The sequence below is a fragment of the Anabas testudineus genome, chromosome 17 (genome assembly GCF_900324465.2).
Source record: "Anabas testudineus chromosome 17, fAnaTes1.2, whole genome shotgun sequence".
In the NCBI taxonomy this organism is placed as follows: Eukaryota; Metazoa; Chordata; class Actinopteri; order Anabantiformes; family Anabantidae; genus Anabas; species Anabas testudineus.
Window position 1 is genome coordinate 15,655,522 of NC_046626.1, and position 27,837 is coordinate 15,683,358.

The 27,837-nt window shown below is 41.0% G+C and overlaps 3 protein-coding genes across 3 annotated transcripts; all 3 read right to left on the reverse strand.

The window, feature by feature from the left end:
• Positions 1-8,977: 8,977 nt before the first annotated feature.
• On the reverse strand, positions 8,978-15,231 carry and2 (actinodin2). The gene is made up of 6 exons (XM_026375362.1): positions 13,533-15,231; positions 12,913-12,988; positions 11,752-11,796; positions 11,301-11,449; positions 9,956-10,852; positions 8,978-9,751 (listed from the first exon to the last, which is right to left on the reverse strand). Exons 1-6 carry the CDS (start codon positions 13,689-13,691, stop codon positions 9,359-9,361), a joined length of 1,719 nt encoding a protein of 572 aa, XP_026231147.1. The 5' UTR covers positions 13,692-15,231; the 3' UTR covers positions 8,978-9,358.
• Positions 15,232-15,493: 262 nt separating this feature from the next.
• On the reverse strand, positions 15,494-21,226 carry LOC113172407 (COP9 signalosome complex subunit 9). The gene is made up of 3 exons (XM_026375363.1): positions 21,003-21,226; positions 19,223-19,295; positions 15,494-16,343 (listed from the first exon to the last, which is right to left on the reverse strand). Exons 1-3 carry the CDS (start codon positions 21,096-21,098, stop codon positions 16,306-16,308), a joined length of 207 nt encoding a protein of 68 aa, XP_026231148.1. The 5' UTR covers positions 21,099-21,226; the 3' UTR covers positions 15,494-16,305.
• A 129-nt stretch (positions 21,227-21,355) lies between these two features.
• On the reverse strand, positions 21,356-27,801 carry si:dkey-31c13.1. The gene is made up of 9 exons (XM_026373620.2): positions 27,419-27,801; positions 26,556-26,731; positions 25,775-25,885; positions 25,400-25,549; positions 25,010-25,264; positions 24,526-24,904; positions 24,128-24,366; positions 23,821-23,996; positions 21,356-23,302 (listed from the first exon to the last, which is right to left on the reverse strand). Exons 1-9 carry the CDS (start codon positions 27,549-27,551, stop codon positions 21,559-21,561), a joined length of 3,363 nt encoding a protein of 1,120 aa, XP_026229405.1. The 5' UTR covers positions 27,552-27,801; the 3' UTR covers positions 21,356-21,558.
• Between the last annotated feature and the right edge of the window lie 36 nt (positions 27,802-27,837).

A 27,837-nucleotide genomic window follows, 5' to 3' on the forward strand; every position in this document is an offset into this window, starting at 1 on the left:
TGTCAAACAACACAACGACAACAACACAAAAGGCTAAAACAAGTGAGCCCACATGAAGATATGAAAACAAACACAAAGCTAAAGCGCCTACCCTCCTCCAAATGAGCTCTGGAGGCCAGTTTGGGCATGCTGGGACAGCTGATGGTAGGTAATGGTAGTCCTGGCTTTAATGAGTTCTGCTGAGAAGTTGTTACTGTCAAAGATGAAGAAGTAGCTGAAGCCTCGCCTCTCTCTCCACGGTGCCATAAATCTGAAAACGCCACTCACAACATCCTCTCCGATAGATCACAGAGTTTCCTTATGATTGCACAGGATATTGCTCTGTGCATTAAACAAATAAGAAGTAAACATATGTGTACGTGAAGTGTATCTGACAACACTTTGGAACAGAGCAGTAACAGGAGTACAACTTCCTTTACTTGTACAATGACAGCTTTAGTCAAGCAATCTACCTTTTCTTCATTCCCTGTTGGTACCTCTCTCCCACATGTTGCTTCTGAAAAGACACACACTGGTCTTTTATAAGTTTCAAAAGGCAGCAAGGTTCCATCTTAAGTTGAAGACTGCTGCCTTCAGATGAGCGTGACAGAGCAGCGAGCGTCGTCTCGATTTGGGATTCGGTGTACTTTATCACAGTTTCCCCCGAAGACCTGGGTTTTTCTTTTCTGATATCCAACCTCAAAACATAGAGAACAATTGAGGGTTTTGATTGCAAACGCACACATTGGAAGATTTAGAGTGTTACATGCCCTCAAATATCAAAATCTATTCAAACATGCACACACACCCTGCCTTGCAGCCCTGTTTTTTTACTTCTACACTCGACTGCTGTAAATCATACTACCAGCAGCCTGTTAAACAGAAAGTGAATTCCTTCAAGCGTGTTTTATCCTCGACATCTGCCAGGCATCTGTTTCATTACATTCGCCTCCGAGCTGCAGACTGGTCAGGTCTGTGCTTCAGAGACAGACCAAATTAAAAGCACATTAACTGCAAGATAAAAAAGCCCTACTACAGTGATAATGATCAGGCCTGCAATTTTCCAGGGTTTTTCACATCTCTGTGTACCTCAAGACACCACAGTGCATTGATTTTGTAAAAGTAAATAATAAGCAACCTAGAAAGAGGTAAAATGAGCGTGAGGGAAAATAAAGTGTAAAAACTGCAGCACAGACGGTACATTAAAAAAGCTGTCAAGGTATTTTGAGTGGGAGAGACTGGAGAGGAAAAGTGCAGGGTTTTTGTGTCATTTAGTGTGTTCTTGCTATTCCCAGGTAATTGTTAAAGAAATAGTTAAATGTTAGAGTGAAAATACCACTTTCATTCATCTGTTCAATACAAAGCTCACAGAGATAGCTTAGCATGAAGACTTACAATGGAGGGGAAGCAACCAGCCTGGCTCTGATCTAGCAAATATCTTGTTTGCTTAATTTTATTTATATGTTAAACTGACTTTCAGGTGTCGCAGCAGTAGAACAGAAAAAGCTCAAGAACAGAATAAATCCAGACTACAGCAAAAAGGTAGATGATAGATCAATAACAGTAGTGATAGAACCAATGAAACGTAATTAAGGGGGTGAGATGTATGTTAGTCCGTGAGAGGCAGCAGTGACACTGGGCAGGTGCCTTCAGTTCTAATCACTCTGCAGTTATCTCACAGAATCCAAAGTCTGATCGCAGCAGAACCTGCAGCAGCTTTCCTCCAAACACACGGCGGGTGGAGCAGCCTCAATTGTCTGTCCACCATCACTATCTGGAAAACTTAAAGTTCAATCAGCTACGTCCCATTATGGTCCATGATCGACCCCAGGGATTTGCCATTTTTACTAAGGAGAGTCTCTCTGTTTATCTTAGCTCTGCACCTCCACCTCTTTGGCGTGTCTCTCTTGGGAGCAGACCTGTGTTGTGCAGGGCTAATAACTAATAGCAGGCTATTTGTTGTCCACATCTTTAGAAGACAGCCAACAAAAACGCAAAACGTATGCCACTTATCATTGTTTTCTAGTGTCGTCTCGCTTCTTGCACATGAACTACATCTGATCTGCACCTGTCCCACCTGAGGACAAGCTAATCCCACATTTGTGCACAGTTTGTAATATTGAGACTCTTCTGGTGTAACAGTAAAACCTTTCATCAGGAGAAAGAAAAGTAAGATACATCACGTGCGGTCCTCAGGGGCACTGAATAAGTTATCCAGTTGTGAGTGAAACAGAAGGAAAACACTGGGAGTCTATTCTTTCAAGGTTGCTTGCCTCACAAACATGATGGTTGTGGGCTTCGCAGACAAAGGACATGTCATCTCTGCTCTCTTTCTCTTCCACTCTGCTGCAGCAAACTATTGACCTTCAGTAAATGTGCTGTGAACTTCAAAAGGCCGGAGACAAGGAACAAGAGACTACAGAATGTGAGCCATCTACTTTCTGCTTATACTGGCCATAATCTTTCAGTGGAAATATGTTTTTTAACCCCGATTTTTCTCCCTCTTTTTTATTTTTTTATACAAAAGCAACACCCAAGGCAAAGACTGCTGTTTTTTCCTGTCAGCATGTACAGTAAAATAAAATACACCTTCCATTATAGGAGGTGTGGTGTATCCAGTGGAAGCCTGAAACCCCCGCAGAGGGTTTCACTGCACAAGTCTGTGTTCAGCATAAAGCTTGTGGCATGTTCGACAGCAATCTGAGAGTATTTGGGTCAAAGAAATGTAGAGAGTCTGACCTGTGAAGTCGGCTTCCAACCAAGCCAAGAGTCCAACAGTTAAAGATGTAGCAACTATGAGAAATTCATACTGATAGGCAGCAGATGCTTCAAAGCAATTGCTCAGTGAGTGTGTGTGTGTGTGTGTGTGTGTGTGTGTGTGTGTGTGTGTGTGTGTGTGTGTGTGTGTGTAACTTTCCATCCATAATGGTCAATATGACTGAGCTCCACAGGGCTCAGTATCCACCGGGGTCCTCACATGCTTTTAAAACGCTTTAAGAGGAAAAAGGAAAAAAAGAAAACAAGTTTTAACAGACAGTAAAAACTCCTAGAAATCTGTTATTTGCAGTAATTCACATCATATTTCATCTGTTATGGAAATCAGTTTTCTCTATGAGTTGTTTAAAAAGGAGATTTAAATAAAGGGACTAGTGAGGGCCCACACTTATTGTTTTGTAAAAGCAGGAAACTCAAAATTATAAATAAACCGTGAGGCAGAGAAGAACTTTGATGGCATCAATGCCTTTTTATGCAATAACATGAAAAATAATTTACACACTTGAATGTGCGCACAGCACCATTCAAGTTTTGAAGATCTTATTTTTATGTTTGAACTGAGTTGATGTATTGATGCTGCTGAAGGAAAATTCACAGCTCTCCAGAAGCCAGAAGCATTTCTGACTTCTCCCTACCTCCTTGTTGTGTTTTAAATTATGTTAATGCAGAGTTGTTCTATGCAACTCTAAGCTAGAGCACATATAATTTTCCAATGCAGCTCTGCCAGCAAACAAGCTCTCTGCTGTTGACTATGGCTTGTTCAACAAGCAGAACATCAAATGCAACAGTAATACTGTGTGAACTGTAACTGTGTTTGCTGTCTTCGGTGAGCGTCTTTACTATATTTGCAGATTTTATCTGGGATTTTTGTCCAAACAGTGCAAAATGTAGCTAATTCTCTAACAGGCAGACAAGGAACATCTGAAAACTTGTTCTGATGCATTTAATTTTAAACTTTTGATGAACAGACTGCAGACGGCCTCCGTGTGCTGAATCCACACAGTGCAGTACAGACTCAGGTAGTGCAACAGTGGTTAACCATTGTACACAGTTAATTTCATCTGTCTTATTCACCGGCTCTCTTTCTTTTTTTCCTCATTGCCATTCATGGAGTGCAGGTTTGATTGGAGGTAATGATATTCTCTTGCTCTCTGGTGGTGCAGCATGCCGAGGCCTCGCCGAGCCGCAGTCAGCACAAACCTCGCCCGTGCTGACTTAAGCAGCAGAGAAAACTCCCACAACGTCCCGGTCTCCCTCGCAGACTCCAAGGCCAAGACTTAGCGAGGAGCTGTGTTTGTAGCAAGTCAGCTAAAATCGTTGTCCACCGCACCCAGAGGAGTGCCGGCTGAATAACAATAATGGAGTTCAGTGCTTCTATTTTGTGGTCATTTCTTCACCAGCACTCCAGAGCTGCCTCTGACTCATTCACCACTGCTCCCACAGTTTGTTTGTCTGTACATCTGTCAGTTTCCTTCCCACATTTGCTCTTTTGCTCCCTCCTGTCAGTCTCTCTGTAAGTCTCCATCTGTGCATGTGTGTTTGCCTGTGTCTAGGTTTCTCCGTCTCTGGTCTTCACTCTCTCTGCTCACTGTATCTTTGAGCAAATATCCAACATAAACCATAGCGTTCCTTCGTTCCTGCTCCGTCTTCTTCACCCTCCCTCCTCTGTCCTCGTTCATCTTGGTGTGACTCAACGCTGACGAGCGGCAGGCGTCTCCAGGTTTACCCAAGCTGCAACAGATCGATGACAAAGACTGTCAAGACAGATCTCTGTTATTCAAGGATAGATTGCATCTGAAAGACCATGCACAATGCGGTTAATGAATTAAAGAAGTGGCCAGCCAACTTTGATCAGATCAGCTGACAACTATCAATATCTTCTTTTTCTGTGGGAGATATTGTATAAGAGGAAAGAGTGATGGATGAGAGATGTTACCAATCCCTGTTTTGTAATTCTGCTGGTCTGTTGCACTGTTTATTTATTTAAAGGCCATCAACTCCAAAGTTAAAACCAAGAACAATAGCTTGAAAAGGTCCAACTCAATCATTTCTTGAGTCTTTGACTACATGTCATGGACTTGCTCTGCAGATTGAGTTGCCCAGTGGTGTTCAGTCTTCAACAGGGCAATTTGAGAAGCAGAAACAACAGATTTGAAACATGGTGTAAATATTTAGAAATAGCTGTAACCATAACTCTTTACTCTACATTTAAACTGTGGCATGCAAACATATGCTGTTGATCTATAAACTCTTTTTAAAGTTGACCTTTGAAGGAACAAAGATCTTTCTGTTGCTGAAAATCTCTCAATTTGCCGAGCTGCTATCTAACTGAGTCTAGCTACATTTTATTCTCTTTTTTGTCTTTTATATTTTTATCTATTACTATCTAATATGTCATTTTAATTTGTTTTGATGCTTTTGTCTAATCCTAGTGGTATTTTGCTGTTGTTGTATCATTAAATGTCATTAAACGTACCATGGCTATCCAGCATTAGCAGGTTCCCAAAAGAAACAAGCAGGATAGATGTCATACAAAAACAATGACAAGTTAATAAAAGCTTTCAGACCTTAGCTCTGTATGGTCCCACTCCCACAGACAGTCACTAAAATGTGGTACAGTAGCTCTAAGCTGCACATCAAACATGAAAAACTGAAGCGGTAACTGGATAATTACTTTATCCATGTGATCAAACAACAACATTACTTTCTTGTCCTTGACAGTAGCTCCTAAAATGTGTTGATGCAATTACAGTTCTCCCATATGCAGCTGCGGGCTTGTGTTTTTCTCTGTAGAAGGTGATTTTGTAAGAGGAACTGTTTATGCAGGTGAATAGATTAAGGGACCAGAAGAAGCACAGAGAATATCTGTGGGGTTTCTCTCTGTGTTTGTGGTCCTGCTGTGACCGATCACTGACTGGAAATACAATGAACATTGAGAATAATGCGATAACAGAGATGCAGCTTTATTGGTTCAACCGCACTGGTGCAAAAAAAGGAACTGACACATAAAATTACAAATTAAAAACCATCAACTTCAATTTGAATTATTAACATCACAACATTTATATTCGTGTGCGCCAGACCTGGGCATATGCTACAAATTGTGAATTATCTAAACTCTATGGCATTTTTTAAGAATTAAAGTGTTGTTTTCACACACCGTGAAACCAGCACGAACTAAATTACCCTTAAGTAACCTCTACTTTAAATCAGTTACAGCAGAAAATGCATCTATATGCAATAAGTCCCCTACACTGACAGCTTATACAGTGCTGACCTTTCAAATGACTCACTATCTCTGCCTGTCACACTCACTTTCTCACACAACTTTTTTGTCTCCCGCGCTGTTAATCATTTGCATTTTCCATCATCTCTCTGAAATAGAAAAATAATGCGGAGACCAGAGAGCGGTTCACAAAACATAATTATCATTTGTAGCACAAGTACAGGGTCCCTACAGATTGCTATACAAGCCCCTGTCAGTTTATGGCTATATAGTGTACCTTTTCACTTTATTGCCTCACTCATATAAAAAGCAATACTCAGGACAAGGCAAAGAAAATGAAATTCCATTCTTCATTTTGCTGCTTTGGCCTATAGCTGGAGAGATAAGCATTTTTATTCGACTCCAAAGGCCACCAACTTCAACCAGCACAGAAAACCACACTCATCTCCAGCTCAGTCCACCAGCTCAGGACCTCAGAGGGTGTCCTCTGGTACAGCACCTGGCACCAATACACCGATAGCACAATGTTTAAATCCTGTAATCTATCTATCTATCTATGATTCTCAGTCACACACAGGAAAAAAATATAATGGCACATTAATTTATCAGTTATTTAGTAATTAACACAAAACAGGCAGCCGTGATAAACCATTAGACTAAATGCGTTCCGCTGTGACAAGCTGAAAGACACTTATCTTAATATCATAATGTTTAAAATCCACAGCAATTATTCTTCACGGAGGCGTGAAATTGATTCCAAACATTTTCTTTTTCTCCTCCTCACACTGTTTGATCTCTTCTCCCCCGAGACGACCTTTGATGAAATTCAATTTTTAACAATGACACAGCTTTTACATATCTCACCTAAAGAAATCAAACTTCCATCTTTGATGAATTGTTCTGTATAGTTTAGATAAAAAAATGTTTTGCTTGTATGACAGAGGAGGTAGTCTAGCTGAAACAAACTCTGAGATTGCTTAATTAAGGACGATGTATTGACTGTGAATGTTTCTGTGTGTTTCGTCTGACTTTTCTATTAGCTGCCAGTCAGACTTTGACTTTTATTAAAACACCTATGACAATTAGAGTGTGATGGAGGCAGATTTATTCAGTCACACTGTTGTGACAGCAGGTAAATACTGACAGTCAACCATTAACTGAAGCACTGACAACCTCACAATTTCCCAGCACCACCTGCTGGAAGCTGCATGTAAACATGAAGCATCACACTCAAATAAAACCAGCAAATAAATATCTTGAGGCAGAGTAATTATTAAGTTTCCTTTTAAAAAAGGGAAACCTGTTTAAAATGATTTGATTCAAATGGCACATTCGACTAAAGCAAAAATGATCAGATCACTGCTATATTTCTTGCCATGAAGAAGTACATGCAGCACAGGGGAATGATTGATACCAACACATAATGAACTGCAATGAGCACACTCCTATTGTAAATAAAAATGTACTGAATGCATCATTAAGTCAGCTGAGGTATATTCCTGCTTATAGTTGTATAAAGCAACAAGAAAAATATATAATGTGCAAAGAAAATGAACAAAGCACTGGACAGGTTCACAACACAAATCAAAGGAGTTGCACTTCAAAAAGATTTAAGCCTCCTGTGCGTCATTTCTTACACTAAATTGCAGCAACTGAGAACTTTTGAGCTGATCAGTGTAAAATACAATGAAGCACAGTGGACAGCTCTGACTTTGTGTTGCTTCAGACAGCTTTAAACGTCAGTACAGCTGGAGCACTCAGCACAGGTCCAAACTTTACAGGCCAACAGCTACAATTACGAACATACTTCCATGAGGTTTTCTTTAGTGCATGTTGTGTTAAGGTAGTCATTACTGGGCTCGGCTGTGTGTTGTCTGCCTCTAAAACTGTCAGCAGCAGCAGCAGCAGCAGCAGTGTTCGTCTCCTTCAGGCAACTGCTGTGCACTGGAGCTGCTAAAAAGTTGGCCGTTGAAAAGCAGACTCCAGTCCTAGTAGCCCACGGCTGCAGTTTATTTCTAAAATATAAATTTTCAGCTCTGGAGGAGAAAATCGCACAGTATGTTACTCAATACCTCTTAAAGAAAAATATAACTCAAAGCCACCAAAGTTAATTTGCGGTTGAACTTGAACTGCTTACTGTGCATCTGCTACACCTAAATGTGACACACACACGGCTCTGTATATACTACCAATTTCTCTATTTATTTTTTTTACTGTCACACGATCGCTTGTGCAACAGTGTTGTGTCATATTGTAGGAGCTCAATTTTCCGTCCCATGACAACAAATTTGGATTTTAAGTGACAACACCGTTTGGGATTACTTGCTCTTGCTGGCTCCTGTCTATGAAGACAATACTACTGGACAGGAAATCTACATTTACATCATTAAATTACAATATTGGCAGCAAAGAGTTTGAAACGTGTGCAAAAAAAACTTCATATCTGTGGGGCTATCAGGGTTTTTATAATTTCACTCCATAAATTAACTCTTATCCCAGATTAGACAATATTGAAACACACTGCTGAGTAAATATTCCCTTGTGCAGCTCCAAAAACTCATTATTACCTTCCCAAAATACCTTATATATCCTGTCTGTACATCTACTATCACTTTCATGAAAAGCTAAAATACCAGAATATTAAAGGAAGTATTAAGCAATGGTTTTATCTTCAATACCTAAATTTAAATCTATATAATAGATCTCTAACTGATTAGTAGTCTTGCAGCATGATGTACTACAAAACATTTTCTTTGTAATGTGTGAACATAAAATGTGCAGATGTAGCAACAAGAAGCTACTTTTATAGCGGTGGAGCATTAATTGGTGAAGCCACAACTTGCCAGCTGGCACTCGGCCCGACTAGAACCGCTGGAGACTGACGTGCCGAGATGCTAAGTGCATTTACAGAGTAAGGTTCTTCGAACGTGGCTGAAAACAAAACCTCAGTATGTGGTTTTCAAACTGTTTTATTTAGAACTTCATAAAAACTGAACAGATAATGTTTGAAGTTTGGAGTAAGAGCAAATTGTGGAAAACAACATTAAATACAGAATAAAAAAAAACAATGTACAACAGAGGAATTCTTGCCCACTGACACAAATACTAAACTATGCCTATTCTACCACACGTCTATACATACGTCTCCTTTCTACAAACATACTTACTTGAAGTATTTAATCCACATTTCACATAATGTTGCTTGGCCCTCATTAACTGCTCCTCCTTTGTTAAACAGACTGAACAGAGAAGTCAGGTTCAGAATTTAAGCTGCAATTTGTTCAGATTTATTTGATGGTTCTGTATTTGAATTGTGGAAGGTTCTGCAAGTTAGATTATATAACAAGTGTTGATTCTGGTGTCATTGTATTCTGAAATCTACTTGTACTTGCTCATGACGCCTCTGAGGAAGTCTTCAAAGCGTGGGACTGCAGACTGTGGGGCAGTGGCCTCCCTGGCAGGCTCATCGGCAGCTTTGTTCTCAGCAGCAGGCTCAGCGCGACGTAGGCGGCAGTTGTAGTCATACTCTGGGTCGCAGTCAGGGTCAGGCAGGATTATGCCATCCTTGCTAGACTTCGGTGCCTCAGCGCTGGACCGTGAAGAAAACTTGCCACAGTTGGGGTCAAATGGATGGCAGAAGGGCTTGGCTGGAGCCTTGATGTCAGCCTTCGCCTCGGGTTCAGACCTCACTGGGGTGCAGTCTTTGTCATAGTGCACATAACAGTCGAAGCCCTCCTTGGTCTTGCCACGGACGCCAAGCTTGTAACGGACCTGGTTGATTGATTATTGGATTGATTTGTGGTTTGGTTCAAACAGATGCAAAGCAGATGATTAAAGACAGCAAGCATTATGAAACACCCATTTCATTTCACTACATTATTTAACAAAACTAATGAAAAGAAAGAGACAAGGGTCACACTAGGTTAGTCAAACACTGAACTTTTCAATCCTAGAAGCAGGACTTCAAATTCAGACCTGGTGCTCGGGGCTTGGTGGCGGGGGGTTCTTCAGGGCAGCAGCAGCTGCCAGAATGCAGTATGGGTCGAAGCGAGGGTCGCAGGACAGAGGGGAAGCAGGAGGTGCAGGTTCATCCCTGGGGGCGTACTCCAGAACGGGCTTGGTGAGGCCGGACAGCTTGGTGGCAGTCAGGGGGTTGCAGCCAGGGTCAAACAGGGGGTTGCAGTGTTGCTCTTTAGGGGCCTCTGCAGCAGCAAGGGGAGCAGGAGCAGCAACATTACTCACGCACAGCGGATCAACTGCTGGGTTGCAGGTGGGGTTAAGCAGGTGGTAGAAGCCGGAAGGGGCCTTCTGGACGAGCAGGGGCATGCAGTAAGGGTCTTTGGGGTCACATTTGAGAGCAGCGTAGGATGGAGCTGGGCCAGAGGCAGGGCGGTAGCCGTAAGCTGCCCTCAGGTGATACTGCAGACACTCCACATCCTCAGGGTTGCAGATCCTGAGCAGCTCACTTCTCTGCTCACCGCTCAGGAAGGGTTCCAGGACCGGGGCGTAGTAATAGTAGCCAGTGGGGCTCCTCAGGGGCACAGGCAGGATGGGGGTGAGGATCGGGGCTGGCACGTTGGCTGGAGCTGGAGCAGGCCCAGGCTCTGCAACTTTGGGGACGAGGGGGAAGAGGCAGTAGGGGTCGATGTAGGGGTTACACATTGCAACGGGTGCTGACTTAATGTGGGCAGGCATCACCACTGCGGCCTTTGGCTTGCTGGTCGACTCTGCGATGCAATCTGGATCATCAGAATTCGCACAGCTCTTGTAGACTTCACTGAGATGCTCGAGGTAATGGTTAAAGTTGGGACTGTCCTCTGACCTGTGCTTGTTCTGCAGGTAGTTCATGTACAAACGATCCAGATCCTCAACCTAAACAAGAGGATTAAATAGACACTGAATCCCCAAGAAAACACTAGCAGACAAATGATCTGTTCAGGAATACACTATGTTTACTTTTCCAGCTCAATGTCTTATTACTGAAACCATACGGCCTGATTCGTAAACCACAGAGCTGGTACTCACTGGTACTAATACATGACCTGCAATGAAATGTGTCTGAACATATTAACACAGTAATGGCTTATTAAAACCTTTATATAATCATTGTCTGAGTGATACAGAAGTTAGATCGACATCAAATTTCCAATGTTCCTTTTTCCAGCATAAACCGTTTATTCTCTAATCAAAAACTTAGCTGTACTTAAACACAAACTAGTAATGCAAAATAGTTGCCTCATTTTTAGAAGAAGAGAGTGTTTCATAACTGGATTCATGGCCAGAAGAAACTGAATAATTAATGAGAAACAAATCCACTCACTCCCTCCTGGTTGTTGCTGTCCATGAAGTATTTGTACCATCCCCAGAAATCTGGCACACGTTGGAACTGGGGCAAAGTCAGGAAGTGGGCGTTCCTCCTGTTACGTGTCTTCAGGTCGGCCATTGCCTCGGCTTTCACATCATCCAATGCTGCAGCCAAAGACGCACAGACGTAAGTAAGTGTGGACGGTGATGCCAGAATTCATACATTTATAAGATGATGAAGGTTTTGTTGTATTATTGAGGTTGTGTAATAAAACACGTACTGTTATGTCATCACAATGATCCTAGTTTGGTATTAACAGTAAGAGGAGTCTTTTTTGATAAGAATAATAATTTTTCATATTGTTGTTGAATGATGCAGGTTTACAGAAAATATGTTCTTTTCAATGTTTAGTGATTTCAGTGACTGAAAAGCCAGCGTGTCTACATGACACGTATCTGGTCCTCACCGTCAACCTCCTTGTGCAGCTCCACTGGAACAGCCCCCAGAAACTCTGTAAAATACAAACAGCAGCCACATTAACAGCAGCAGCAACATTAGCAGACAAGGACCAGATGTTGAGCTTTCACTGAACATCAGGGAAAATGCTGACCTATTAATTAGCCCTTGGGTGAAACCCGGCAGGTGCTGGAGCCCTGGCGCCCCGGCACAGGCAGCATCCTGCAATTTAAACACCATGCACCCCTCCTCCTCCTCCTCCTCCACCAGACCCCTACGCAGCTCCATATACCCTCAGTTAGTCTTTAAAATCAAACCGGTGGAATTTGTGCATCTACTGGGGGCCTCCTTCAAGTTAACCTGTAAAACTACAAAGAGTGGGGCCTCACACAAACCAATTACCAATACACTGTAAAGGTAGCAAGAGGTGGGAGGGGGCACGTCTGTACATATCTCCACCAGGAGTTTCCTTCTGATGTTTATGACAATGAGAAAACTGCAGAGTCAGATGATTGTGGCAGAAACCTCTAGTCATTCTCATTTATTAATGTGGAAAATCTCCCAAAGGAACAAGGATGAATGTCTTTTTATGGCTGGAAAGATTTAGTAGTACTTAAAGCCGTTCTTGCCATCAACAGGACGGGATACTTTATTGTTAAAGAGATAAGAGTAATGGTGTCTTAATAACGCTGTGCCATAGTTTAATGTGCCAGTGCCTGAGGCTATAACATGGATTTTAGAAATACTGAAGTCATAAAACCAAATTCTCCTAATTAAGCTTAGTCTCGCACATTTTACACCAACAACTATGGCAGGAAGACGCACTTTGATCTTTTAATTAAGTAAATACAGTGCACTACAATAAAAGTCCTGTGTTGATTCCAACATAAGTAAGTTTACAGAAATATTACCAGCAAAAATGCAAACAGACTGATATCTGGTATCTGGTAATACCTATTGTATTTCCAATGTACTGTATCTAACCTGACTACTTTTAGTTTATACACATGCATCTGAAAATCCTTTTAATGCAAAAGGAAACAACATACATACTAATTTAATTTATGTGTGATAGTAGAATGTGAACTCAGAAAGTCGGAGAGAAACTTTTCCATCTGCCAATGAAACGGTTGTGACAGAGACTTCATAAAAGTGTAGATAAACCTCTCACCTGGCAATAAAACAATCGCTAACAGGAATCCTGTGTGGATCAGGGAGAGTGACGGCCGTCCTCCACGTGCCATTTTCTGGGAAAAGAGAAACAATATTCAGTGTTAATGTATCAGCAGAATGAATTTCTGGCATTAAACTCTAACACTACAACGGAACTAGACTTGGATTGATCCCTGCATCTTGGTGGTTTTGTGGAGTGTTTTCCAGCTAACTGTTAAATATGGAAATCCACAAGAAGACAATGTACTTTGAACAAAGAGAGAGCTTTTATTTGACTGGCTAATACCAAGACAATAGAAAGGATTGATGGTGGGCTGTAATGGAGCTTTTCAGGGATTACTGAAGAAAAATAAAAACAAGTTCTACATATCAGAATATCAAATAAAGCGACAAAACTGAACAATGAAAGTGGCAAAAGCTTGAAATGTTCTTCTGTATAACTACGCAGATCAATGCTCAATTACAGCTTCTGTGCTCACAAATGGAAACTGTCTTCTATAGTTTCAATATAGCTTGTTAAGTTGAGGACTTCACTGAGACTATATATGCACTGTATATGTTTAAATGTTATATAAATGTATACACTTTGGCACTAGCAGCATTCACATCGGTCCTTACCTGCAAAGGTACTGAAGCTGTGACCTCCTGTGAACACCCCTGGATCCAGCAGCTATCCAAGTCTGTCGCTACCTCTCTGCTCCCCCTGTGTGGGATGGACGGGCAGGGAAACATTTTTAAGGAGCCTCCTTGATCATTAAAAACAAAAAGGCATGTCATACAGCTGCGGGCGCTGTTAGGCCCTCCAGGATTGGTTCCTGCGCTGCCATCCGTCCGACCAATAGGGGTCCTGTAATTAGGAGAGGTGAGCAGCACAACTGCTGTCGGTGGAGAAACATTAACAAGGTGCCATTTAGTGCCGGGTTTCTTTCCTCACAGGTTTGGAATTTGGGATCATTGTGTGAGGTTACGTTGCATCTAAGCCACTTGTTGATTTTCAGATTTGATATTTAAACAGCTCAGTAGGTGCAGACCTAAAATCTGCAAGCTGTTCTGTCCACACAGTTCGAGGAAGTACTGCCTGTTGCTATCACAGAGGTGGCACTGAGGAAACATGGTACTTTCCAGATAATACTAAGGTCTAGTAGTAGGGTTCTATTCTTCATCTCTGTCAGTCAAAATTGACAGAAAAAGTATAAAAGCTACATCATGTCTGAGAAATATACTGTGTTGCATCAGTACAGTAAATTGGCAAACGTGCGAGTAAAGTGACTGATTTCACTTCAGTGGTGCATCACTCGACCTCAGCCCGAGCTGCTCCATCTCTGTTTGATTATGTTTCTAAACTTGCTGTCCAACTGTCAAGTCTTACTGTCTACTAACATAGTGTCACATTCACAAAAACGTCAATGAGAAAACAAGCGTTGCATTTCATGTTTCTAAAGTGGGGATGTACAAAGCAGACGGCTGCTGCAGTGCGTTACAGAGCCAGTAGGACCAACCCGCCAGTTGTGCTTTTGTTGTTTGTCTGACACAGGATGCTGAGATGCCACGTCGACTGACCAACTTTTGGGCTGTGAAACGTATCCTGTAGAAGTTATGGAAACCAGAAAACATACAACTAACTGCAACTAAAATACATGATGCATTCTGAATTTTATCTAGATGGACTAAACTTTAGCTAAAATTAGTCAACCAAACTACTTTACTTTTCAATATCAGCTGTGTCAACAATTGATCTTAATCATAAGACATGTTACTAACTAACTACTTTAGCATCTTTCCAGGTAACTGAAGGTGTGCTCTCTGGTTGTGTTTACTATTGCATACAATACAACCTAATGTCTGTTAAATCAAATGAACTAATCTAAAAATTTGATGCTTTTGTACAGTCGTAACCATTTTCTGTGTCCCTTTCGCATGACCGGTGATGACTCGCCTTTGGCTATGATCACTGCAATTTACACATTTCAGAATAACTAGTGCTGTCACAGAGCGAGACAAATGGTTGTCTTCTGCAGCTCAAAGCAGAACCACCATCCGGAGATATGTCCGTTCTTTTCTGTGCATGAAACATTTACAGCAAATTCAAAGACATTTGGACTAAGAACCCACAAAATGTCTCATGTTAGAGCACCTCAGTAAAAACCCACACTAGGCAGTGCCTGTTGGACATTTCTGTGCTGACAGCACAGCTCTGTGCTCTGCTGAATATGTACAGTGAACCATTAAAATCCTGCAGTTTGCATTTTGTGTTCTTCAGAAGCATCTTATAAGTTTCCAATTTGTGCTGAATAGTAATAAAACCACAATATGCTGTTTCCTCAAAACTGGAAATATTATTGTCCTTTAGAGACCAGTCTCATTGGTGCCGATATGAAAATCTCTCATTATACAGCAAAAAAAAATTGAATCTACATGAGACTTTATTGATGCACTGAGAATGACAAATACTGTTGCCAAGCAAACATCTCTGTAGCAGCTCTGTGTGCTATAAACTGGTACTGTAACAAACCACATACACACAAGGTGAGCATTGGTTTCTATTTATAAACCTCTTCTTTGAAAGGTATCATAACCAATTAGTATTATATACTGTAGTTTATTAGTTCCATCATATCACACTCACTTTGAGCACTGCATGATAAAGGCTAAAACAGAAAATCTAAAGTTTAACGATCTTAAACTTCAATCAGCAGAAAACCAATACCATGGATTATTTTCATTATTGATTAATCTGCTGATTTTTCTTTCGATTAAGTTTGGAACAAACACATTGTCAACAAAAGACAAAAAAGTGCTATTTACTGATTTTTGATCTGTGTCACATACACACTATGTCGTCTATCTACGTCTATCACAAAATGCAACCACAGAACTACTGTACGTGTATGTACATGACGTAACAGGAGACACTGCAGATATAAAGCCAAACTCAAAGAATGTACTGTGTGTGACTATCACATACTGTACTGCAATATTACTGAAGTAATTTTAGCAGACCACCATTTATCATATACCGTCTGCAGCATGTTAAAGGGCGACAGCATATGGAGCCTCTGCCCATCATATGTATAATTACGCTGTTGACAGGTGTTTTCCAGCACACTGAAACCTGCAATCCAGTTTGGAAACAGTCAAACACATGAGCATGATACAAGCTCATACCATATACGAAGGAATCTTTGGGATCTGAAGAATTTCACAACATCTGGAGCCAATGATGACTTTTTAAGGATGTTTTTAAAAAGCCTGAGACCAGGATAACTATGACAGGAAATTGTATGCCATTAGACAGTAAATGGCTGGTTTGCTTTCCACAAAAAAATGTAGAGGAAAATAAGAAAAGCCGTCGAGTTGTTTGAAGATCATCCATCATCCCTCTGAGGACATGTCACTGGATGTCATCATCGTCAAACAGATCCTCAAAATCTGTGGAAGGAAAACAAAAAAACAAAACATCAACTAAAGTCATTTAATGGCTGGACAGCAGAACTATAGCTGCATTTAAAATGTTTCTGGAAGACAGGCATTTTCTGTAAAGTGGTCTTATAAGCTGGTAGGTTGAGAGGTGCAGGGTAATAAAAGTATAAGGATCTGGGAATGCACTTGCTGAGGATCCTGCAGAGTGTCTTTCCTGTAGGTCTGACAGTTTGTGAGGTCAAAGGTCTGCAGGAGAACAGTATGAACATGCATGATAGCGTGCCACATCCTGTTTCTGCAGCTAGTTTCAATAAAATACAGCTTAAAGGAAAATGACCTTTTTTAAGTTCTGCATCACCTGTATCACTGTTTCCTGTCATATGCTGAAATCCTTTCAGCATATGTGTGTGTTTAATTGCAGCACTGAATGCCCCAATTTGTCTTGTTAAAATAAAAACTTGGCCTACTACTAATAATTGTTTTCAATTGTACACAAAAATATGAATCCATGCTTTCGCAGTAACAGCTTGATTATATTGCCTATGTTCGAAGTCAGTTCATTTAAACTTGCACAGCTGTGTAAAAACCCTCAGTCTTCAGAACTAGACTTACACTACAATGGTTTTTCCACTATAGGCTGAATATTTCTCCATAGTGTTGATTAACACAAGTTAGTACAAATTAGCAGTTTTATTTTTAATAGTGTGAAAAGGTGAAGCTACTGCACTGATTGTTTGAATGAATGAACATTTAAAATCGACATAAATGTATGCCGAGGGGCCGGGAGCTGCTGTTAAATATCTGGTACAGATTTTTCCTGGAAAAGTGAAAATGTCAGTTGCAGGTAATAATTATTTTCATTATCAATTAACCTGCCATTCATTTACCTTGTCTGACCTTCTGCTCTAAGACGTGTCAGAAAATACTGAAAAATAATCTTCATATATTCATAGAACCCAATGTGACGTCTACAGATGTGTAAAAACCAAGGACAGTAAATCCTCTTTTAATCTGGAAGTAGATCAATTTCCGCAGTTTTAAATATCACTTAAAACGATTTGTCAATTAGTTTAAGTTGTTGATTGAATTTCTGTCAATTAGCTATTTGATCAACAAATTGCTTAATATCCAGGAAGGGAATGGGCTCTAAATGTAGATACTGAACCAACACAGTATCATCACAGACCAAACTGTGCATATGTAAGTAAACTAGTCTTAAAAGGTTTCATAAAAAGACAACAACAATATACACAGGTGACAACATTTCTGTCCTGTTATAACTGTAAGCTACACAGGCTACATGGGCAAAAGCACGCAGATCCTTAAGGTATGTACTGGCTGGAACCACGTGGTTGTTCACTGCAGTTGACAAACTACAATGTCAGAACTGCTTCTAAATTATTTTAACTGTCTCTTCAGCATTTCTCTACTGCAGTTTGGCATCAGCTGACATACAGTGTGAAGAGGCAGGGATGGGGGCTTTTTGCAGGGACTGGAAAAACCATTTCTTTATGGATCTCACTTTGTGCACAGTGGCATTGTTATGCTGAAACACTTCATTGTCTACAATATTACATGCAGGTCAGATTTTTCGTTTAATTGGAACAAAAGGGACCAAACAGCCTCGGACCAAAAGCAGGAGTGTCCATATACATATAAATTAGTTATGAAAGGTCCAGTCTGGGGTTTCTGTGTGCTGTCAATCCATTAACGCTCTCAGGTGTCTCTTTGGTTGGTTGACTTAATGAATAAATATGAGCATCAATGTAGAAATATTCCATATTACCCAAAGAAATGTATTTTAAAACATTCTTGCACTTGATGATACACAAACATTTGCAAATAGATTAATTTATGTTCCACTCGCAGTAACAGTTTCATTGTGCTGTTTTGCAGTTTCACAGTTTAGTTAAGCTAATTGAAAGTATAAGCTCTGGAAAATCCCAAGACAATATTAAAATCATCTTTTCACTGTTGCCTCAATATTTCTCAGCGGTGTTGAATAATTAGCACAAATTAGCAGATTTACTTTCATTACTTTGAGAGAATTGAGCCAGTGTGACGCTGATTGTTTAAATGAATGAACATTAAAAATCCCTTTCTAAATGCAGGCCAGCCACTGGGAGCTGCTATCTATAACCCTACAGACAGTTAAGCAGTACACATCTACACCGGAGGGGAATAAAGGCTGCCATCCTAAATGAGCCTCAAACAAAACACATCCTGCTGAGAAGTCTGTGAGGAATTTGTGTTGCATATGGCGATATGTTGTGGCTGTTTGATGTGGCAGCGCCTCAAGACAGAGATCATGCTACATTATAAAACACAGTGTGTAAAAGAGAGAGGCGGGGGTACAAAGAATGTTTTGGGGCCAGTAAAGTGATTTCCTGCTGTGAAACCAGCAGCACACTGATGCCCAGGAGTGAAATAGAATCACATGCTAATAGATTCAATCTGCTCTGACTGACAGTTACCTATTTGAAGATGACAGACTCCTCAGTTCTCTTCAAATTACCTGACAGAAAAAATAACTTGCAACGATACCTGTATCATTTAAGAGGTTTGTTACAGCTGAAGGTGTGAAAAAAGCTGTCTGGGACTGGCTTTTGAGAAAATCAACTGTAAAATCAGAGATAGAGACGATCAAATCCATATATCGAATCCAAATCCTGGGAGAATTTCATTTTAAAAGTTCTACTGTCGCTTCAGAAAGTATCTATTCAGGTTTCAGTAGTTTTGTGGATAAAGAAATTGATAAAAGTGTCTAGACTCAATGACTCATAATGACAAAGTGCAAACAAAATCTAAATGAACAGTTTTGAGCATCTCTGTTTGTTGAGTGTGAATCTAATACTTGGTGAGCTGAACGTATGTAAAGAAACCCTTACCATTAAAAAAATCTGCATGAACTGCCTTTTCATTGGCGGCCAGGTCCATCAGCAGTCCTGTGCTTCCCCCAGCCTGCCAGAGAACAAACATGCAGCTCAGAGGCACAAATTCAACCCAAGAAAGAGACGACTAGAAAAAAGTGAATGTATCTGTTATACTTGTATCTACACAAGTGTATCTGTGGTGCTTTAACATAATTCTGCAAAGACAGTATATGTTCTTTTTTTATTTTAAAACTGCACTTTCTTTTTCATCAATGTTGATAAACTTGTTTTACAAAGTAGCTACAGTTGTTAGTTACTCTACCGAGCCCTGACTTTGAAATCTAACTATATAAAGATTAATTTAAATAATAAGTCATAAGTCTTACTGATGTTGACATGTCTATGTATGTTCCAAGAAGAGATTTAGGGAGGTGATAAAAGCTAAATCAGAGCATGGTGAGAGAAAGGAACGGCAACAGCTCTGCCTCTGTGTAGAAAAGGTTTAAGGCAATTTCAACTACACGCCTAGAGCCCCCCATTCTGTGAATGACTTGGCCCACAGCCAGAATTTTACTGCTGCTTTGAAATACAATGGGACATACCTGATACCCCCCCACAAAACCACTGACATTGACATCCCCCCTACCCCTCACACCTCTCTCCATCAAAGAGGGAGATGTGACTAGACTACATTTTAAATGGTTAAAAAGCTGCAGACCTGGTCTCTGTGCCCCCCCTGAAGCACTGTGCCAACCAGCTGTCTCCAGTGTTCTCAGACATTTTTACCACCTCACTGGAGACCTGCCACGAGCCAGCCCGTTTTGAAACTTCAGCGATTATTCCAGTTTCTAAAAAGGTGAGGATCACAGGACTCTTTTGAGCGACTTGTCTTGTCACACTTCAAGGACATTACAGACCTCCTTCTGGACCCTCTGCTGTTCGCTCTGAAGACAGTGGAGATGACAGCAGATTTCAGGAAGGACCCAGCCCTCCTCCCACCAATCATCCTCCATGACTCTCCTGTGACCTCTGTCGAGTCGTTCGGCATCCTGTGAACCACCATCACCCAGGAGCTCAAGCGGGAGCAGGACATCAGCTCCTTCACCAAGCAGGCTCAGCGGAGGCTGTACTTCTTGTGGCAGCTGAAGAAAGTTCCACCTCCCTGCTAGGATGCTGGTGAACTTCTACACAGCCATCATCGAATCGATTCTCACTTCCTCCATCACAGTCTGGTTTGCTGAAAAGGTGATCGGCTGCAGCCTCCCATCACTTCAGGACCCCGGAGACTTGCAGTCAGGATTGCAGCCGACCCCTCTGACCCCAGACAAGTGCTCTTCCAGTCCCTCCCCTCTGGCAGACTCTGCTCCATCAGGACCAGTTTCTTCATAAGAAACTGCTGAACAGCTCTGCTCATCTTGCACCAAGGTCTCTTGCACTACTTGATTTGTTTTTACTTTTTTTTTTTTAATTTCTGTATCCTCTTTGACTTAATATCTTTGATTCTGTGTCTACACCTGACATCAAGACAAATCCCTAGAACTGTAAAGTGTCCTTTACTGAACCTGGAAATAAACTGTTTCTGATGTATAAATAATAAGTAGATTAACGCTAAAAGTTAACCTCCATTAAATAAATGCAAAATAAACGACAGAAAAGGCCTGTCAAAAACACGACATTAACGTAAGGGTCTAGGAATTTGTTTTAAAAATATATATTTTTACCTAGCATGTGAATGGGTCATTATTTACATAACCAAGCTAAGCTAATTAGCTAATTAGCCAGTCAGCTAACAAACCTCGTCCAGATCCACGTAGGGTCCGGCGCCTTCAGGAAACATCTCATCCACTGCTGGTTTCATGACGGTCGAGTTTGATTGATCTTTTAGTGGCATAGATGAACACAAACTCGAAGTTTTTGCCCGTCAGATTTTTATCCAACATTTAGCTAGAAAGCTAACAGTTAAGCTTGTGTGGTGCCTGGTGAAAATAACTCCGACGTAAAACCCAAAGCTGGTGACAATGGTTCCACGTCAAGTTTTGAGGTGATGTTTCTTTCATAAAATATAATATTTACAATAAATATCCTATAAAAATAGGTTACTTAATTTTTGAGTCATGCATTTTTACAAATGCATGACTTAAACATGGATTTCTTTATTCCTGTGACATGAAATAAACACATATCATTCAAATGTCATAGCTGTAGACGTTTGTGACAGAAGATACTGTTAAAAATAAATCTGTCAGTCTTTAAACATTACAGATAAAAGTGATTTAGACAGTTCAGATAGCCGACCTATCCTTTCAAATGTAAACCAGTTCTTAACTAAGTGTGGACATACTGGTGCCAGTTCAGCTACACTGGGCGCAGCGGTACATATTTGTCATGATTTGAGGAAGCAAACTTGCACATATGTTCACACAGCTGCAGTGGTACCAGCCTTGACACTTGTTACACTGGACCATGTCAGATTGTTCTCTGTACTGGAGGCATATGCAGTACTTGCTTAGTATTTCATGCCTCTCTGCAATGATCCACTTCGATCTTCTTTGTGTGTGTGGGAACATCTTTAGCTTTCCCTTTGCCAGGCAGGTGTGGAGATGTGACCTCATCAGATCCTGATTATACTGGATGTCCGCAGGATCGATGCCCGATGCCAGGGAGACTGCATTTGCAATGGCAAAGAGTCCACAGTCCGCTGGCTGCTGCTGCTTCTGTGTACACTTTATTTGCACATCAATGATTCCATCTGGTCCCCTGCAGAATCTCCTGTAGACAGTAGCAAGTTGCTGTCTTAGAGGCAGGGGAGAGCAGCTTTCTGGCAGCAGAGAAGCATACACCTGAACTTGATTTCTCACTGCAGCCGATACCAACCAATGCTGGCCAACGTGATGGATCTGGATGACATCTGTTGCAGCTGTCACTTGTACTGAAGCTGCAGGAAGCACATCTGTAGTGGTGGTGTGGTCATGAAGTCCTTCCACAAATGGAAACTCTTCTCTCAAGAGACACTGCATGGCATTTATGTGCCTGTCATTCAGACACTGCCCAGTTAGCAGCACAACCTCATCAGCCAGGGTTAAAACTGTCGCTCCTATTTTACACCAAGTTCCCGACACTGGCCTCTCTGATGTTTCCAGCTGTACTTCATCCACATCCATAGATGACCGATCTTGTAAGTCTGCTGCATCTGACTGGTCTCCAGCTGGGGCTTTCACATTCACCTGTTTTCTCATGATTTTGGCTGATACACCGAGCATGTCTGCGCATGGACGTTTTGCCCTTTTTGACAGTGGAGCGGCATCAGAGATTCCTTCTGAACTTTTCTGTTTTCTTCTTTTTGTAACAGCGTTTAGTGCCATCCTTTTATCATGTGGAGTATGTTCCTTTACCTCAATTGCCACGTCTTCTAAAGTCATTTCTAGGTTTTGCAGAAAGTCCTCATTTTCCACAAAAAATATGGTGTCGCTCAAGGCCTTGAGAAGTTCAATACATCGCCTTCTGGCTCTGTTGACAGTTTCTTTTGTTTTGATTTTTGCTGGAAGCTCTTGCATGGGTTGTGCATCATGTTGAGGTAATATTTTGTTGTCTTGGTCATCACCATGGACATCTTCTCCATTCCCGTCCTTATTGCCAGCCTCATAGTCTGCACCATCTAACATATCCTCTTCACCCTGACTGTTGTCTATAACTTGCAGGGATTCTTCTTGAGGTTGTAAAGATGAAGGGCTGGAAGTGAAGCAGACTGGGTCAAGGGTGAACAGTGGGTTGTTTTTGTACTGTGGGCAGAGGTCATCCCATGTACAGCCTGCTTTGAAGCAAGCACAAAAGTGTTTACATGGAAGTCTGTTTTTCTTCCAGTCTTCACAGCTGCATGATGGTAATGTTGAGCTTGACCCTAGTTTGACGACAAAACTTCCTTTGTCTGCCTCACTGGTCACTTTGAATGTTCCTGGAGACATTTCTGTGATTTGTTGAGGACACAAATCTTCTGCCATTCTGTCTTTGATGTGCATCACCATGTCACTGGGTCTGTTGTGGAGGAAGGTGGGTGTACTGTCTCCAGAGGAATATTGGATATTCATCTGCATGTACCTGAAAAATAATTGTAAGTAATTTACATAATGTTGCATCTTCAGCAAAACTAAATAAAAATGATCAGGAAATTAAATGAAATTTGATAAATCATGATACAAACACATAAGAAAACATATCGTGTTGTCTTGTTACACCAGCTAATATTCATTTTTGCCTTTTAATAACAGAACTGACATGGGGACATTACAACAGCACCACTATAAGGGACAAATGAAAGATTAGCTACACTTCACAAACCTGAACAGTGTAGAAAGCTAACGTTGTAATAGGAATATAACACATTTCTAAGATATCGCTTCGACAACATTGGGACAGATGCAGAGTTGTAATAAAACAGGTGGCAGAAAAAGGAAACAGAAGAATAAGGCACTATTTTGCAGTCATAGGTTATTGTCATTGAGCTTTTAATTAATTTATAAGTTGATAAAATTTTTGAAATTGCATATTGAGAAATAAAAAAAATAAATCCCATCCCATCCTGACTAATAATTTATTGTGTGCAAACTAAAACTTACTTCTTTTGCAACTGAGGGATGAAATCATTAACAATGACAGTCATCATTTCACTTATGGTGCTGGTCTTGCACTTCTCCAGGAGCCTGTACTTGAAGATCTCATTCAGCCGCTCCACTCCCTTGTTGGTTATAATGCTGTGCTGCAGCGACTCCTCACGGAAAACTGTGGCCCATCTCTGTAAGCAGCAGTGCTGATACATGTACTGCTTCACACTCTCGTATGTTTGAAAAAGTACAGTGGTACAGTGGATGTACGTAATTCACATGCTCTACTTACAAGTGTCCACAAATCGTTTGATTTTCTTACCTTCTGTTCCTGGAGCCATGTTGTCTGAAACCATTTCTGGAAGAGGGGATTCCTGATCCATTCCTTGCTGTCATGAAGTTCCTTGAGTGTTTGCTCATACATCTGAAGTGTGTCAGTGGCAGCAATTCTTCTTAGTGTGGCTAGTGCCACATCTTGGTTCTGCACCCCGTGGTCCACATTTCTTATCCACTCACTCCACGCATTCTCCCGGTGGAAATCACACAGGACAGCTCTGCAACCTATGGGAGACAATTGAAGAGGGAGTAATGTCGCCGGTGTCACCTCAGTGTAAATGTCTGCCTCTGTAAGGTTTCTCTAAAAACTGTTATTATTACAGAACGGTATGTTGTACGTTGGAAGAGCCAGCACAGAAGGGAAACAGACGAGCTCATGCAGACCTGTGAACACGCTCTCCACTGCATTGATTTGTGCCTGGCTGAAATCCACCATGAAGTGGCCAGGAGACCATCCTTCATTCCAGGACTTCAGCAACTGTAGGACGTCTGACAGTGACTCCTTGGTCTCACGCTGGACAATGAAAACTGCCACAACAACATAGCACACGTTTGTGCGGACCCACAGGAAGAATAACGGCAGTTCGCATTGCGTCGTCCTACACAACGTGGCGTCGAGGACGCAGATTTCCTGTCCGTACAGGTTCAGGAGATGCTGCTGCCACTTTGTCTGGTAGCACAGAAGGAAATCCTCTCCCTCACGTTGAGCCCTGATTAAGATCCTGTCATCAGGATCTCTCTCTCTCCATGTCTTTGCAAGAATCTGTTGGAACAACACAGCACATTTTGTATTTACCAGTATTTGTGGGGCATGTTTTAGTCCACCAACATCTCTAACACTGCCCTTCAAAAAAAAACTCCTTCGTACCTGCAGCTTCTCCTGATCCCCACTCAGGTGAGCAGCAGCATCCTGTGCAGTTTTCATGATGTTTCTCAGGTTTTGGGGCAGGGTGTAGTAGCGATACCTGGTTAATGGAAGTGGCTTTTCACCACTGTAAAGGTTGCTCTTTACGAAGTCTCTGATACACCTGCGCATTTCACTGACACTTTTAACTCCCTGCCTTAACAGCTCCTTTATTCTCTCCTCAACCACGGGGTTAGCTGCTTCTTGAACACAGGCCACCTACAGGAAAAATAACTCACACTTTAATGCTCATATCTTATATAATCTTATTTATGATGCTCAATGATGCTAAACTACTGTGTGGATATCAGTGTCCAAGTACTACTGGATCACAAGGGCATGGGCAACAGTTACCTCTCCTAGGATAGGATGTCCCACGTGATCCTCCAGTCGTGGTACTAATACGTAGTAGGTGTTTTCCCAGGATACTGGCTTGTTCTCTTGTAGGATACTCCTGAGGGCCTGTCCTGCACGCTTTCTTTCCCACACACTGTCCTTTACAATCTAAAGCAGCAAAAAAAGTTAATGTAGGAGAACATTCATTTAAATACGCCTGATTTTCAACACAACAAAGGAGTTAATGTGGATTTTAGGAAGAACCAGCCACTCCCTGCTGCTCATCAACAACACAGCAGTGGAGTTGGGGAGGAGCACCGATCCCTAGCGAGTCAGTGCCTAGAAATTTCATTCATACGAGTACTGGAAATTAAAGATAACAAGAGGATTTACGTTATGGTTCGGAAACACGGCCACTCTTGTCACTTTGAGCTCTGCAGGGCAGCCAATCTTTTTGGTGTCTTGTGCCAAGTATCTTTTTTTCTTCTGCACATTATCTCCAGCCTACAAGGAAATAAATACATAATGAAAGTAAACAGTCCCTCTAAAAAAAAAGTCACCACCTGGATTTAACTAAGCAAATAGGTAAGAGTCTCTCATAAGATAATTACTACATGGATGATTATGTTTCAGCTGCTAACAAGTTATTTAACCCTAACTGATGCAGTAAGTAGCTTCTCATTTCTTAAGACACATCCTGTGGTTATAAAAAAAAGATGTTAATCTGTTTCAGAAGGGTCAAATTATTGGCATGAATCAAACAAACTGGGGTTGCTGCAGTTGGTCAGGTCTAGGTTCAGCAACGTTATGAGGTCAACTGACTACCTGAATATACTGAATGACCAGGTTATTTTTTCTTCTCTGATGACCTGGGCATGTTCCAAGATGACAATGCTAGGATTCATGGGGCTCAAATTGTGAAAGAGTGGTTCAGGGACATGACACATTATTTTGGCTACCACAGAGTCCAGAGCTTAACCCCATTGAGAATCTTTAGGATGTTATGGAGAAGACTTTGTGCAGAGGTCCGACTCTCCCATCATCAATGCAAAATCGAAATAATGCCATGGTGAATGTGTGCCGTAACCAAAGCTGGAGTTGCTCGTGTTTATAGCCATGATTATGAAAAATATGCCACATAAAAAAAAAAAGGGCACATTATGATTATACTTACTGTGTTCTTCTGAGCATATCGCTCCTTTTTTTTCTTTGCCCTGTCTTTTCCTAAGTGACACTCGAAGGACATGCTCCCAATAAATATAAAGGGCATCCCAGTGAAGGAGATGGATGGAGATTTCCCATCATTCTTCTTCTCAAAGAAGACTCTGTTCTTTACAGACGGCTGCCATTCTGTAGGAAAATGAAACCAATATCTGAACAACAGAAGAAGAACTGAGTAACATTTAAAAGGAAAACATTTATTTATTAATTAGACTATCAATGTTTTAATGTTCTCATTTACTCAGTAATGACTAAAACCCTTTGTGAAATAATATTATATATCAGGTAATAACAGGTCACCAGAATAAATATGTGTATATGCATCTTTAATATGCAAGTAAAAGTACAAAGTTATTAGCATCAAAACCAACAAAACTAAATCTTAAATAATATTATTGGATAATGCACCAATCTGCACATCAATTAAATGTAAAGTTTCCCATCAGCAACACTAACGTGACAGACACTCGAATGCATCATGAGCATAATAAAATAAAAGATATTAATACGGTAGGACTGAACATTTTAAATGAAAGCATTTTATTTATAAATACTCAAAGTGTTTGAGGTTAACAGTGTTTAAAATTCAGTCAGATTAATGTCCAGAAGAATCTGATTCTCAATTTAAGATTTAGATCATCTGAATTTGTAGTGAAGTAGCTACTTTTTAGGCAGGTACCTGCACTTTTACACACTTTACACCTCGGGGCTGTATTTAAGCAGAGTCCCTGAGTAAATGTACTTAATTACTTTCTACAATTTGTTCCAGTAATACAATCAACTGGGCCTAACGTGTACAGAAAACTCATCACTCACTCATATCGTTGAAGTTCTTGTCATTACAGACGCTCACATATTTACACTGGGTGGTTTCCTCTATTTCTTTGATCAGTTGTTCTACTTCTTGTCGAGACTGGCGGATACAAACACGGGACGCTGGAGCCTCCATGTGCCAGACCTCCTCCTCCTCCTCCCCGGGCTTGGAATCTAACGCTAATGCTAAATGCTAACTATCAAACATCGGGTCCTGTAGCCGTCAAACATCAGGTCCTGCGCCTCCGACCAATATTTCACACATTCACTGCGATTGGATTTTTCATTTAGTGCTTTAAATTAACAAAACATGAGGTTTAAACGCGAGAATTTCGTCAAATCCTTAGCTGAAAAAGTTACATCGTTGAGCTACACAGCTAAGCCAATGTACGGGACAAAAATAAATCCGGTGGGAAACTTGA